General features: G+C 44.6%; 1 protein-coding gene across 1 annotated transcript in view; it reads left to right on the plus strand.

The window, feature by feature from the left end:
* LOC142557261 (uncharacterized) overlaps positions 1-15,303 on the plus strand; it is a 57,937-nt gene that overhangs the window by 21,161 nt on the left and 21,473 nt on the right. Inside the window, exons 6-14 of the mRNA XM_075668972.1 lie at positions 2,079-2,169; positions 2,999-3,138; positions 4,637-4,780; positions 5,191-5,281; positions 6,186-6,340; positions 7,766-7,873; positions 8,759-8,854; positions 9,940-10,075; positions 14,579-14,697. Coding sequence (XP_075525087.1) covers positions 2,079-2,169; positions 2,999-3,138; positions 4,637-4,780; positions 5,191-5,281; positions 6,186-6,340; positions 7,766-7,873; positions 8,759-8,854; positions 9,940-10,075; positions 14,579-14,697 — 1,080 coding nt within the window. The remainder of the gene's footprint in view (positions 1-2,078; positions 2,170-2,998; positions 3,139-4,636; positions 4,781-5,190; positions 5,282-6,185; positions 6,341-7,765; positions 7,874-8,758; positions 8,855-9,939; positions 10,076-14,578; positions 14,698-15,303) is intronic.

Raw genomic sequence — 15,303 nt, forward strand, 5'->3', positions numbered from 1 at the left:
ATGGTATTCTAGGAGCGTTGAAACTGTGATTTTCGAGACCGGATCGACTACGAACCGAACAGTGCCAGGAGAGAATCCACTCGAATGGAATATCGAATACTTTCGGAATAGCTCTCGAACAAAAAAAAAATGAGCAGTTGTTTTTACCGTTATTATAAAACGATGTTCACACCCTAGTATCAACAACATTAACAAGTTTCTGACATTACACCTTACGCTATGAAGCCTTGCTTATTAAGAGCACAAATGGAAAATTAGAAACAGGGATGGAGTTTGTTCTTGTATGCCATGGCTCTTCGGAGAATGGGAATGATGTCAGTTTAAACGGTAAAGTATGGCTCCCTGAGTGGCCGTAGTGTGGACCACTAGAAAACGTCTCGCGTTTTACGTCTGCTAATGGTCGTCGGGATGAAGGTTGTCGCACTTCTGCTCCAAGTCTATGCTTGACCGCATAACGGCCGTTGACCATTTGAAATATTAGAAATCTATTCGAAAAATGTCCGTAGTTACGTATGGTACGTTACTATTCGATTCGAAGACAGATTCGAATAGACCAACATTCGATTCATTATTTGAAGGTTTCTAATATTCGAACGCTCTTACGTTATCAACGCCTGCGGACATCATAAATTGCGTCTGATAATTCTGATCTGCAACGCAAAGCAGAGGTTACTTTTTTACGCGCTAGAGCGAGTTTTGAGTTATTGGCAGCTCAGTCTACCAAGTACCAAGTCGTAAAACACTGCGCTAAAATAATTTTACGCAAATAACATTTCAGTGTTCTTGTAAGATTGTACCGTCAGTGGTTGTTCTAATTTTAATTGGTGTAAAATGGTGTTAGAGCTTTGAGGGGTTAAATAAAATTCAGTTGCTACTTTCTTCTTAATTACTTGCGTTGTGGCGAATGTCGAGGTTGCAAACCTGCTCATCTTTAGAGCAGCATGCCCGTCCGCTCTGTAGGAGTGATGATAATAGGACCAGTTCCGAGATATTTAGGGTACTCTCTATAATATTGACCACAACTAGAGGGTAAACTGTCAACCTTCAGTACTAAATAAAACGAAAAATAAAAGCTCAAGACGGCTTTTGTTTTCACTCTTCTTTTTTTCTTATTTCCTTTTGGTTACGCAGTATCCCATTAAATATTTCACACGAGTTAGCACGAAGCAGCGTTTTATTGCTCGAAACGCCGGTGGATCGTCTGTTAGATCTGTTAGAAAAAATTCCTGCGGGATAAGCGTTAGCTCCATCGATGATGCCGTTAAGCAACCACTTAAGAGGAAGCTTTAGCTCGGGCCCAACTCCGACGCGGCCTATTCAAATACACGTAAAACGCAAAAACGTTTTTCTAAGATAACCCCTAGACCGATTTGAATGAACTTTGTTGCATGTCAGAGAGAAAGTTAAATTCTAGTGACTGTTGGAAGCGGAACTTCGATTTAGGTCCTGGATTTTGTTAAAAGAATTTGCAAAAATTCGGAAGTTCGAAAAAATAGAAGAACGAAGTTTACAAATTCATAACTCGGCATCAAAAACAGATATCGTAGTTCTGTAAACGGCATCCATTAGACCATCGAAAGCGTACAAATTTGGTATGTCATTTTATATCTTACGTGAATTTGTTACGCTGTTTACAAAAGTTCTGCAAAAGCTATATTTCCATATTACTAAATTTTTTGAAATTCATGTGTATTATATCAATTTTGTCCGCTTTAGATGTACTAATAGATGCAATTCACAGAATTCTATTATCGTTTTTCGTTTCGGAGTTACAGAGTTGTAAACTTGATAGTTCCATTTCCTGAAAATTTTCGATTTTTGCTAATTTTTAATAAAAAATTAAGGACCTAAATCGAAAATTCGAAACCAACAGTCAATAGATTTTAAGTTTTTCCTTTAAAGGCAACAAACTTCGTCAAATTTGGTGCGGTGGTTGCCGAGAAAAACGAATTCTCCTTTTACATGTATGTAGATGGGAGCCCTCGAGCTAAAGCTCCCTCTTAAGGGCGTACTTGTCCAGCATATACGTGTTTCGTCTACGCGCCGTACATCTGAAGGCAATCTTGTAAACGTTTCAGAAATACGTCGAGCAGACGACAGTGCGCGGAGTCAGCACCAACCACTTCCAGGGAAACTTTAACGGGAAGCAGTACGACATCTACGTCCGGAGTAAGTGCAGTGCTTAGTTCCAACTAGTATAATGTAGACATAACCTAATACACGACAATGTTGAACTGCCATAATGTGCAACTTCTTCCTCGTCTCTACGTAATTATTATCATCATCATACGTTTGTCTTTCCTCTTCGTCACCTGTGTGCGATCATCATCATCATCGTCGTCGTCGTTGTCGTCGTCGTCGTCGTCGTCGTCGTGGGCAGCGCTGGGTGTCGGGACCCAGTTATTGGGGCTGATTAAAAGTCGTCACAACTGCTACGTCACGCACGGTGGAGGCGCACGCCGAACCCCCACGCCGAATCTTTATTTTTTTCGCCTTCGGTTATTGGAGCCGAAAGTGACAAAGACAGAGCGCCGCCTCTGCGTTTCTAATGCACTAATATTCATTCTCAAATGAAATGGTCTTAAGCTCATTATTACTCTTCAACGGTATTCTATTACTCATGCTGCACACTTACCTTGTGTGCCTGTGTTCTTGTTTTGTAAAATATGCCTTCTATATCTGTCAGAACGTAACTTACCTTCTCTGTACATCTTGTTGTACTTGTTTTATGCGATCAAAGCAGGCCGTCTTCACGTTATCTTTCTATGGGCCTGTACGCAGCCTCACGATCGGCTGATGTATATGAAAGCATTGCATTTAGAGTGCTCAAGTAGCTAGACCAATACGTCGTTTCTGGTCATTGTATCTTCATTGATAAACACCAATGTATCAACACAACCATCACTGATTGATTGATTGATTGATTGATTGATTGATTGATTGATTGATTGATTGATTGATTGATTGATTGATTGGTTGATTGATTGATTGGATTCAGCGGCGGACTGGACGGAAAATGGTGTAAAGAAGGGCGAGGCTCCTGTACGATTGGAGATCAACCACGACAAAAGCGACAATCGCACCATCTTCGACTACTACAACTTCGAGCCGTTCACCCCCAAGATTGGTCAGATGAACGTGAGTATTCGAGGGTGGTAGCGGCCGAGCTGTGTTGCGGTAAACGGACTAGTCGCGCACGCTCCGTAAGCTGCGCAGTATAGACTTGTACTGACTATATAGACTCTCGTTTTAAGTGCGACTCGCGCAGGGCCCAGGTGCATGTTCCGCTTAATAATCGGGCCTCCGTTTACGAACGTACGCATGGTGACGGTGACAGCACGAAGCATGTTGTTAAGATGGCGGCGACTACATATAGCCTCGTTTCACTCTAAATGCGAGAGCATTCATTTTGCGTACCCCTACTCTACTTCGCTACAACTAGGTTCCTGGTTTAGCCCAGAAAGCAGTTCGAACGCTTCTTCGCTACCTGACGGCAACAGACTTGGGTGCCCGACTATAGACATCCTGCACCTAACTTAGTGCATGTGAAAGTGCGGTATAGACTCTCTCTCTCTTTCACTCCCCATTCCCCTCCCCACGTGTAGGGTAGCAAACTGGATTCAGTCTGGTTATCCTCCCTGCCTTTCCTTCTTCCCTTCTCTCTCTCTCTCTCTCTCTCTCTATATATATATATATATATATATATATATATATATATATATATATATATATATATATGCTGTATGCTGTATATGCTGTATGCTGTATTGGCGTAGCGATGACGTCACAATACTGTGCGATGTAAGTCTAGCACGATGCAGGCTGCGTCAACGGGCATGCGTCGAGGCATTTGTTGGATACCACTGCTCTCGCGGCGCATCGAAGAATAAGTGAAGAGAGGCTCGCGACAGGCGGACTGCGGGCGTTAGGCCTTGGAACGTTGTGCTCGCCATGTTTGGACGGGAATTAGGCCTCGGCGTCAATAAACCCTCCACAAGTGTCTTTTGCCACAGAATTCAAATGTGACGCGCACAGATAGCGTGTGTCGCAATATTAATATTGTAACATGACTTTCCGCTGTGATGCCCATGCTTATAATCATTGTCATGGCACTACGCTGATGTGATACTTGTGATCTGATGCCATATGATGTTTGCCATTATGGCGATTATTAGTAGTTGCATAGCTCTGCGGTGTTGTTTTGTAGTTTCACACATTGCTCGACAGTCTTTCTCCAGCTTTTTCTTTTGTATTTACCTTGCGTTTTCTTGTATGCAAACTCTTGATAATTTGTCCTCTTTATTCATTATTTCTTTTTACTTATGTTCTTCTGCAGCTTCTTTTTTTACTTGCTTGCTTTGTATTTCGGTTTTAATATGTATATGCGCCCGCCCGCACTAGGACCTTAGGGTTGTCCTTGGCCACATTGATTGATTGATTGATTGATTGATTGATTGATTGATTGATTGATTGATTGATTGATTGATTGATTGATTGATTGATTGATTGATTGATTGATTGATTGATTGATTGATTGACCAGGCGAGTCTTCACACAAGTGCTCTCGCGTTGACACTGACTGTCATCGATTTATGGGTTCTACCGGAATCCTTTTTGTTTTGTTTTTTTACTGCAGCTCAAGACTGGCATTGGGTGCGAGGGCAAGAAGAACCCAGCGTCCAAAAAGCTGCCAACACTCCCCCAGCAGGTTTCATTCCAGTATGAGATTTACTACAACACGCGAGGTGCGAAGCCCGAACTGCACGTCACCGTGAACAAGGTGAGTAGCGGCAATATAACTGGACAGTCCACGTTTCCCGCTGGCAGAACTCGATATGTACGGCGTTATAAAAACAAGGTTTGCTGCAGCTTTTTGCACTACGTACACCTATAACGTAGGTTGTTGTTATTATTGAGCAACTTTCAGGCATACATGACTGGATCACACACTGCGCTAGAAGGATCACGAAAAACTTCGAATAAAACGATGTGTCGAAAGAAGCGATTTCGCTATAACGAGGTCTTTTACTGCGTTTTTTCGCCCGGTGTTCCGGTTACGCAGGTTAATAATTCGTGGAAAGCTTTGGGTACACGTCTCTATCGCGCACGGCGCTGTGTTAATTATACCGCATGTCGCTTTCTCACTTAATACGTTTTTTCTCTCTCTCTCTCTCCTTCGCTTGCTCTCAGATCTGGTATGACGGCGCCAACAAGCTCGCGAGGGTGGAACTCTTCCAAAACACCGGAGACACGACGGCAGAAATCCACGACTTCAACTCAGGTTTGTGGCAGTTACTGTTCTTTGTGATATATATATATATATATATATATATATATATATATATATATATATATATATATATATATATATATATATATATATATATATATATATATATATATATATATATAGATAAGAATACAGAAATGCTCTCTCGTGCCTTCCCTGAGTCGCAGTCTCACATATGCACATACTCCTCAATCTGCGCTTGCTTTTAGGCACGGCTTTGGTTTAGCACTCTGTTTATTAACTCGTATATATTACCATATTATTACTATTTATGCCACGTGGTCTTTTGTCCCGTCTCGCCTTGCACTGCTCAAAATTTCCTTTCTTTTTCTACAGCGAATATAACGTCTCGACTTGCTGGCAACGCCTCTTCATTTCTAACGATTGTTACACCCGCTATGTAATGTTAGCGTTAAAAAAAATAATCGGTTCAATTTTGATCGAACTGAGCGGCGAAGATTATAGTTGAAACGGGAGAGAATAAGAAGAGAGAGACGAACGCGGGATGAACTTAAGACAGAAGACAGGGTATTAAGACAAGGTATTTCTCTGTTTGCCCTCACCTCAGTGACCGTCTCGTAGCGTCATGCCTATACTGCTTGCCGCATACCCGTGCATCTGAATGTGAAAGGTGGACAACGCTCCCATAGTCCGCACAGACGCCAGATCACGTGAAAAAAAAAACGATGGAAAAAAGCTCGGCTGCCTACCGACTGACTGCTGGTGTTTAACGCCCTGAATTCATGCACACTTGCTTTGCCTTTTGCTTTACTGCATTGCTGCGACAAGCACAGAAGGTTCCAACGATGTCTCCGCGCCCGCGTTGGTTCTTGCACTTTGCAATTATGCATGGCGGTGCTCCAGTAAGCATTCCCTTCCCTCGTTCCTCTCCTAGGCGTCATGTATCGGTTCGACAAGGAGGGCTCCTGCACGATCGACCACATCTCCAAGTCCTACTTCTCCAAGACCATGGAGAGCAGGGACATCCAGACCATGAAGAGTCCCGCCGAGATGCTCGAGCTCGTCGGAGACTTCTACTACGTGGGCCAGGTCAGTGTCACAGCGCGTGCCGCGCGGTTTGTTCGTAAATACAACGAACACGTTAGACGCCGCGACTTACGGGGGCCACGGGAGCCAACCGGTGCATGGGCCTTAGAGGTGGCATCTAAAAAAAAATGGCGGCTAAGCAACGTCATCGGTCCTTTAGACCTCATACCCCTCCCCGTAGTAGCATGGCCTTCGAGATGGGCTTCCATTATTATTCCGTGGGACCCGCCGCTAACGGCTGCGAAGTGGACACCACTCGTTGCGAGGAAACAGGGACGCATAGACGGCGAGCTCTGTCGAGGTCACCGTCGTCAACGTTTGTCAAACACGGCGTGCGTCTCGACTCTCAACGTGAATTTTTCAAGCTCCGCCTTGGACCGCCACGGGAACGAGATCACGTCTTCGCAAACTGCCGCACCAGCCCGGCAAGATTAAAGCCAGGAAGAACAAAAGGGTTCAGGGATGTTGATGACGAAGGCGAGGATGGCGACCGTGATGATATGAGCTCGCCTTTGAAACGGCGTGGAGGTGCGTGTCATCAGGATGGTCGTTGTGTCTTTCTGCCTTGTTCTACTTAAATTTAAGAGACTGAAGCGTAAGACCCGTCGTGTGTATACCGATACAAGGCAGGCAAGGAAAGAGAGGCTGAGCCTTGGTATGAACTTTTGAAATCGGTATCCGCCGGTCAAGCGACCCTTTCTGCCGCCTTCTCCTGTAAGGTGGCGCTACGGTCGGGGCTAACTCGCGACTCCGATGCATGCGCACGAAACTATGTTCATTTCATTCATCTATTTGTTTCATTTCACTTTTTTATTTCCTGAAAGTTCCCAAGAACAGCTTTACGTTTTAATAGTGATGCACTTGTGTTACACAAAGAACACGAAACCGAACGACAAACCGAATGTATCGAACAACAATGGTACAAAATGCAACAAAAAATTGAATTATTCAGACAGAAGTCACACAATGGGCAAAACGTAGAGTTGAATATATCGAGATCATGACGCAAGGTATTTTGTTGTGTTGCAAGACGTGTTATAGCGTTAGAGGTGCAAGATGAATTCACGTAAAAAGTGCGAACCTACCATGAACAAAGCCATGTTGGCATATACTAATGCTATGCTTAAATAAAAACGACAGATGTGTAAACATAGCTACTTCGAACACTTTTTGCAAAAGGAGGCAAGAGTGACACTGGCGACAACTTTTGATGTCGCTCACGCTGCCACTTTTACGAACTGGAACAACGATTGCATTCTTCCAACAAGAAAAAAGACACTATATATATATATATATATATATATATATATATATATATATATATATATATATATATATATATATATATTTATATATATAGTGGAGTATGAAATCACGTACTTACACACGACCGCATTTGCCTCTTCTTTGGCGCCTGTCCAACCGCAGGCCGTGATTCGCGGAGTAGCCAGCGACATCTGGGAATCGGTGAGACAGAACGTGACCGTCGAGGACGAGCACTACTCGCGCTTGGTCACCACTTTCTACTTCACTTCGGTAAGTCACGTTTTGTCACGATGTCAAGCGTCATACACAAGGCCGCGACAGGGAACCGACCGAATCGCTATGTACCCGGGGGCCCAGGCCTGCAAGGCGTTATGATTATTATTATTATTATTTTCCGGTTTGCATATGCACGAAAACGGGGCAAACGAGAGCAATCGGGAATGCTCGACGTCATAGTTGATATTACAGGAGCAAGAAATTGAGTCGTGCATACAGAAGGTAACCGCAGTGCTATCAAAGTCACATGACGGGTGCCGATGGAAGAGGGAGGCAGAGGAAGACGGTACAGAGAGCTAGCTAGGTGCTGAGATGAGAAAAGACATTTTGCAGGGACAGACTGTGGTCACACTGATTGACTGGGTGCATGACAGAATAATTAAGCAATCATTTAATTAAGTAAGTAAATAATTTATTAAGTTTTTGTTTGCTTGAATGATTGATTCATTTGGTGAATTAATTAATTAATTGATTCTAGTGCTGCCATTTTAGCGATTTCGTCGCTACATTTAGCGCCTCTTTGGTCTGTTGGTTGATTTATTTTTTAATGTTGTTCTGTATGGGTATTTAGAAACATGATCGGGTACAAGCATTATAGTTTGACCATCACAAGCGTCAATAAATAGGCTGCGATCACATTTATTTATTTATTTATTTATTTATTTATTTATTTATTTATTGTAGTGTTGCCAGTTTAGCGATTCCGTCGCTAGATTTAGCTACTGTTCAGTCTGTTGATTTATCTATTGATTAATTTTTAGCGCTGTTCTGTACGTGTTTGTTTGAACATGATTGGGGTACGAGCATTATTGCTTTACGATCACAAGCGGCGATAGAAACGCATGCCCCTTGCTACACTGTTTCTTTTTTTTTTCCCAGCTCCAGTGGTTTTCGGCGGGAGCCCAGCTTGACAAGTTCGTACCCCTTCGCCGCGAAACGAGCGGAATGCAGGAAGACTACATTGGCAGCTGGAAGGTGAGCGGATGGCGACTCGAAACACTCTACGTAGACTTGAGTGTAAAAAAAAACGGTAAAAAAATGATCCTCAAAGAAGTATTTACATAGAACTGCGCCCCACGGAGCGATTGAGATTCTGTTCTTTCCTGTTTCTTTTTACTCCATCCTCTTTTCATTTGTGCCAGCACGCTGGATCGTGCACGGAAGGAAATATGAGCGGTCTTTATTTGCGCGGCTACAGTGTTCCTTGACAACAATGTTGTCAAGGAACAATGTGACAACCTGTTGCAGATAACATAATTATAGTCCTCGAGGCGCATTATTCAGATGGGCGCGGACATTACTTGGACGAGAAATCGCAACACATATTCAGATGATTAAAGAAAATTCACTAATTCAGAATTATTTCCTTTACGGCACACGCTGCAAATTACGAATTGTAGTTGGTATTGTAGTCGTATCCACTTGGAAAGAATTTCCAGAACGACGCCAGTTTGGAGATCGCGCCGTAAAAATGCGCTGTTGTTCCACTTCCTTTTTTTTTTTTTTTAACAAAGCGCTCTTCTGTGCATTGGAGCCCGAAAGTGACTGAAACGCCCATGTATTTCGTTCCCCACTTTTGGAAATAACATCTCTTGTCTCATCCGGCAAAATTAATTTCAAGTGGACACGTCTTGCGAACTCACTGGCCACAATTCGTAAATTTCAATATGCGCCGCAAATTAATTAGGAAGTTAATTAGTGTTTTTCTAATTAGTTGAATATCTGTTTCGGTATACGCTGCTAGTAATGTCTGCCTCTTCGAATACTCCAGCTCAAGGACAAGAATTGTGATACCTGCGGCAGTCTACTTTTAAAAATTCCATAAAAACTTATATATATATATATATATATATATATATATATATATATATATATATATATATATATATATATATATATATATATATATATATATATATATATATATAAGACGACAGCCCGGACCACTAGAGGCTTCGGCCCCTTTCGAAAAATAAACTCCTGGCTACGTGCCTGGCTGCGCTAACATAGGAAACTCAACAAGTGCAAACGCATAAGTTCCGATGTTAATGTGTGTGCAGCCGGAGAGCCACGCTGTGAACTACTTCGACTTCGAAGAGGAAGACAGGCTGGACGAGACGTTCGTGTGGAACTTCGACATCAGGGACTGCGCAGTAAGCAAGGACAGCAAGAGCTACCTGGACCTACTCTTCATAAGTGAGTGAGATTATGCTTTTTAGGGTCGCATGTTACCGAAACAGCTGTTTCAAAACTGTCACGTTGGCAGTTACCTTGCATAGATGGACGCCCAAGATAAGACAACATATGCTCATTAATAATATGGTAGCGAAGTGTTAGAAAGGTATGCAGGAACCATCGTCGATGATTTTCAATGTAAGCGAATAGCACGCACGCACGCACGTACGAACGAACGAAAGAAAGAAAGAAAGAAAGAAAGAAAGAAAGAAAGAAAGAAAGAAAGAAAGAAAGAAAGAAAGAAAGAAAGAAAGAAAGAAAGAAAGAAAGAAAGAACGAACGAACGAACGACAGCCCCTCCTCCTAATTTTACAGCGAATTGAGCTGTTTATGGCTAGGGTTCCGTGGATTTTTCGCGTCCGTCGATAAATCTGCGCGTGCAAAAACTCAACTTCCGAATTTAATGCGAAATCGCTCCATTGTATGCAAAAGCTTATACGTCTCATCACTTGGATATGCTTTTTCAGTAGACTAGTTCTCAGTCAGTCAAGAACTTTATTGAGGTCCTGAGGAGTTTTAAGCCGTTGGAGATCCCACGCAGGGAACTCCTCCTGCCGAAACCGTAGGCGACGCCCAAGTCGGGACGTGAACGTGGTGACGCTCCGCCAGATCTTGGGCCCTCTGGACGAGCCTGAGTTGGAGTTTGACGTACTGGCTTTTGAGTGCTTCTTCCCATTCGGGCTCAGTGGAGAGAGGGCCCTTTGGTAACGCTGTACGTTGCCACAGCATGTGAGAGGGTGAGCAATAAAGTTCTGGGCAGTCTGGGCAATTTTCCAGGATGCCTGAGTTGTAGTGACTTAGTAGGCCTCGTGACGGATACGAGTCCGTTTGTAGCATTCGAAATGCGACCGCCTGTGCGCGTTCGAGTTTGGCGTGCGGGAGCGGGTATTTGGTTCTGCCTTTTCGATAGTGTGAGGGGATTTCTTGGTAGCTGAGCAGCGGGTCATTAACCTGAATGTCCAGCCTGTCGGAGGCCGTGGGACTGTCGCGGCGGGCAAGTTCTCGCGCATGGTCGTGGGCCGTTTCATTGAGGTTAGGTTTTTGATGGGTGAATGTCTTTCCCCATGTGAGCGGGGAATCAGGAGAGGCATCGTTTGCTTTCTCTTGAGCTCGCTAGTAGTATACGTGCTACTTCTTTAGATACGTTGCCGCTTTCGTAGGCCGGAATTGTGACACGCGAGTCCGTGAGGACATGGGTAAATGTGGGGTCTGCCATGGAGATGGCTACGGCTATCTAGTTCTAAATAGGCACCATTTTCAAGATCAGGAGAGTCTCAGTAAGATCTTTTTTTTTACTTCTTGGTTACGGGGGTATGAGCCATTAGTTAAGGGTGTATAAGCCGTTCATTGCCGTACGTGACGGACAAATTTCTCGTTGGGCAGCCATAGAAATGCTTACGCATTTAATAACAGAGGTGATACGAGGATGTGTGTGCGTACCTGTCGTCATGATGACCACCGATCAGGACAGTACATGCGTGTTCAAGTGATGAAACGCATAAGCTTTTGCATAAGATGAAGCGAATGATACGAATGTGGCCCTACTAAGACCACCGGCTAAGGCACAGCGATCAGGAAAATGTATGTGTGCGTTCGTGTGCCGCCGATCTTTCTGTCAGACTGCCTCTCTCTCTCTCTCTCTCTCTCTCTCTCTCTCTCTCTCTCTCTCTCTCTCTCTCTCTCTCTCTCTCTCTCTCTGTGTGTGTGTGTGTGTGTGTGTGTGTGCGTGCGTGCGTGCGTGCGTGCGAGCGCGTGGGGGGGGGGGGGGGAGTAGCGCCGCCGGTCAGGACCACCGATCACAATAAGTGTGTATGCGTGCGTCTTTCTTCGGGATCACCGCCGTGATCGCTCAACAGAAACAAATTTTGCTCATATCCTTGATCTGAATTCTGCGTCACCGCTGTGTCTTGAGATATAAACAGCTTCGCCAGTAATTCACCTTCAGCAGCAGCGGAATGGCGCGTCTGTTTTTTTAGCCCAATCCCGCAACACTTTCGCAAGCTCGCGCAACAGTCTCCCCCCTCCGCAAGTCTTCTCCGCAAGTCGGTTGCCCGAGAGCGCACGCCCTTTCCCTCGGCACGCTTCCCCACCTTCCATCGCCTCGAGTCCGACCAACAACCAGGGTCCACCACCGACAAACCACGAAAAATGGCCGGAGAGCGAAGGAAAGTCAATTGGCTTTAAACCTCGTTATTGTTTACTGGCGCGCCTCATAATTTAGTGTATGCCGCCAGGCCGCTTACGAAAACCCTTCGTTACTGCTCAGAAACGTATAAAAATGGAATTTTTATTTTATTTTTATTTTTCTTTCGGAAATGACGCGCAATTATAATTTTTCCTTAATATTTTTTTTATAAAGAAATCTTGCGTCTTTCAATTTTATTCTTTGCCCTAAGTAACATAATATAGGCAACTTTTGCACAGTGCGTTGACGTGCTTAGTGACTCCATGACCTTCACTGTAGATGTGCAAACATTGCAGACGCTCAGAGAACAATGAACAGGGCCATGCAAAACCCTTGCTGCTGCCGCGCTCGGCTGTGTCAAGATCCAGTCAGGAAGCTATAGCCCCCTGCTTTCGTCCTGCCTCGCGGGCAATACCTATGGGACGGAGGTACCGAACCTCTCCGCGCTTCGCACCGACTAAGCTACGAGTTCGAGCGCCTCCGTCTCGCGGGAGAGCCGCAGAGCTCTTCATTTGAAAGCAAAGACTCACCCAGGCGCGCTAAACGCATATATAGTGGTCTATGTACACACATGCACTAGTGCAGGAGACGGCGTTGCCGTAGACAACAGAGAATTTTAGTGCGTCCGGTATTCCAGCAAGCGCGGGCGGTTTGCCGGTTGGGCGGGGGTGTAAACGTGAGCGGCCAGATTGGCGGATGGATGGATGTTATGAGCGTCACCTTTGGAACGGGGGGGGGGGGGGTGGAGGCGTGGGTTGCGCCACCAAGCTCTTGCTATTATACTGACTAATGTCCTACCTAGGTTACACAATTAAAAGAGAAAAGAAAAACACGATGAACTCCCACAACCAAACTTTCTGATCCCTTATTGCTAACTGTGCTTTTGTACGTCTCCGTTCTTTTTTTTTTTGTCGTTTCCCTACTTTTCTTTCACCAATCCTCCAATTGCCTCTTACTAATCCCTATTGCGGACATGTTTACTTTTCCGCTGCTCTCGCTGGGTAGACGTCTTCACATTGAAATAAAACATGCTCCATAGTTTCCCTAGCTTTACCGCAGCAAGCACATGCTTCTTCTTCCTTCTTGTAACTCGTTTTATAGGCGCGTGTTCTAAGGCACCCCGATCTCGCTTCGAAAAGTAATGAGCTTCCCTTTGAGTTATCATAAATGGTTTCTTTCCTAATTTCGTTCTTCCCTCTTAAGTTGTTACTCATGGCAGGTATGTTTTCCATTGCCGCCACCCGTGAGAATATTGCGGCCTCTCTGACTTTCCGCTTGACGTTCTTTGTTGCTGCGTTGCCCACCCTACAGGCCGCATACTTGCTGGTAAGCTTCCTAGTTCTCTTCCTCCACTGTGAACCAATGTTTTTCCTGTACAGATACCTCAACACTCTCCCAGCCCATTTACTTTCTTTCAAATTCCTCAATCGTTCTTCATACTCAATTTTACTGCTTGCTTCCCTCACTTCAAAACTAGTCCAGCCCATATATGTAGTCTTCCCGTGAGCGCCTAATGCGAGGCGACCCACGGACTTTGGCTTCCATCGAATCCTGATTGTGCCCCTGATTTCAAGCAAACAACCGGATTTCCAAAAGTAAGTCCTGGAACCATTACACCTTTCCACATACCTCGGGGACTTCGTACCTATTGTATCCCGACAGCGCGCTGTGCTTCATTATGGCTGCATTTATCATCCCCTTCACTATTATTTTTTCCTGTGTTTCCATATATATGTTGCCTTCCTTTATCCATATACCAAGGTTTTTATATTCTGTTACCCGAGGTATTTCCTGGCCCTGTATCGCCACTGTCTGTTCACTGTTTTCATTGAATACCATAACACCTGATTTTCTAACACTAAATTTCAAACCTAAATTGTTGCCTTCCTATCCACAGGAAATTGTTGCCTTCTTGTCCATTGGTGGCGCCAGCCGGTGGCGCTAAGCTCAACCACACAAACACAAAGCTAACTACTATATTCTGCGCTGGTGTAAATTCTCGACAGCGGCGTAATTGTGTTCACAATTACGCCGCTGCCGAAAATTTTCACCAGCAGCGAAGCAGGATATAGTGGGTTACTGCAGTTTTAGCTCTGTGTTTGTCTGGTTGAGCTCTACGCCACCAGGCGGCTGCACCGCTCCAGCCGCTCACGTTTACGCCCCCGCAAATCCGGCAATCCGTCGGAACCGCCCCGGTTTGCCGGAATAGTGGACAGGCTAAAAGTTTGCGATTACACGTCGAAGCGACACGCATACGACACCGTATCCGCTCCATGCAGGCGACAAGAACGTGAGCCAGCGAGCCCTGTGGTCCAACCGGGACAAGCTGCTGGAGACCGTCTGGGAGAAGCTCTACACGTTGCCACAAATCTCGCCCCTTCGCATCCCCAAGCCGCAGGTGAGCGAAGCCGTCGAGCCTCTCGCATTTCTCTCGCTACAGCGAATATCTCTACACAGCGCTGTTCGCGCATGAGCGGGCTGTTTCCGTTGCCGATCCAAGCTGCAGCGCTTGTGAACGATTTTGGCGCTCTGACGTACGTAGCACTTCTTCCGATGTGCAAGAGTGGTGGGAACCTACCTCTCGGACGCAAAAAAATATCAACAACAACAAGAAACAAATTATATAGTCACTTTACATAATGTCAAACAGAAAGTTTTTCTGCGAGCTTACAGACTGCCAACAGAACGTTTTTCTGTGGCGTTTACATGGTAATTTTTTTTTTAATAGCCATTGAACTTCTGGCTTTACATTTTTTGGGACTAATGCCCATATAAGCGTACGTTCTAGGTCTACGGTCAAAGTGAACAGACCTTTTATCCTAAGCATGTGGACCTCAATATACCAAAATAGACAGACAATACAAGCTCACCGACTTGTGTTTTTGCGGTTACCAATGCTTTCTTTACTGCTCAAATTCCGCATCTAGATCCCATTTTTTTTCCGTCCCAATCATTCAACATAACACTTGGCACTGTTACTTGTTCGGTTTGTCAAGGAAGAAAA

Source organism: Dermacentor variabilis, chromosome 9 (assembly GCF_050947875.1).
Source record: "Dermacentor variabilis isolate Ectoservices chromosome 9, ASM5094787v1, whole genome shotgun sequence".
Lineage (NCBI taxonomy): Eukaryota > Metazoa > Arthropoda > Arachnida > Ixodida > Ixodidae > Dermacentor > Dermacentor variabilis.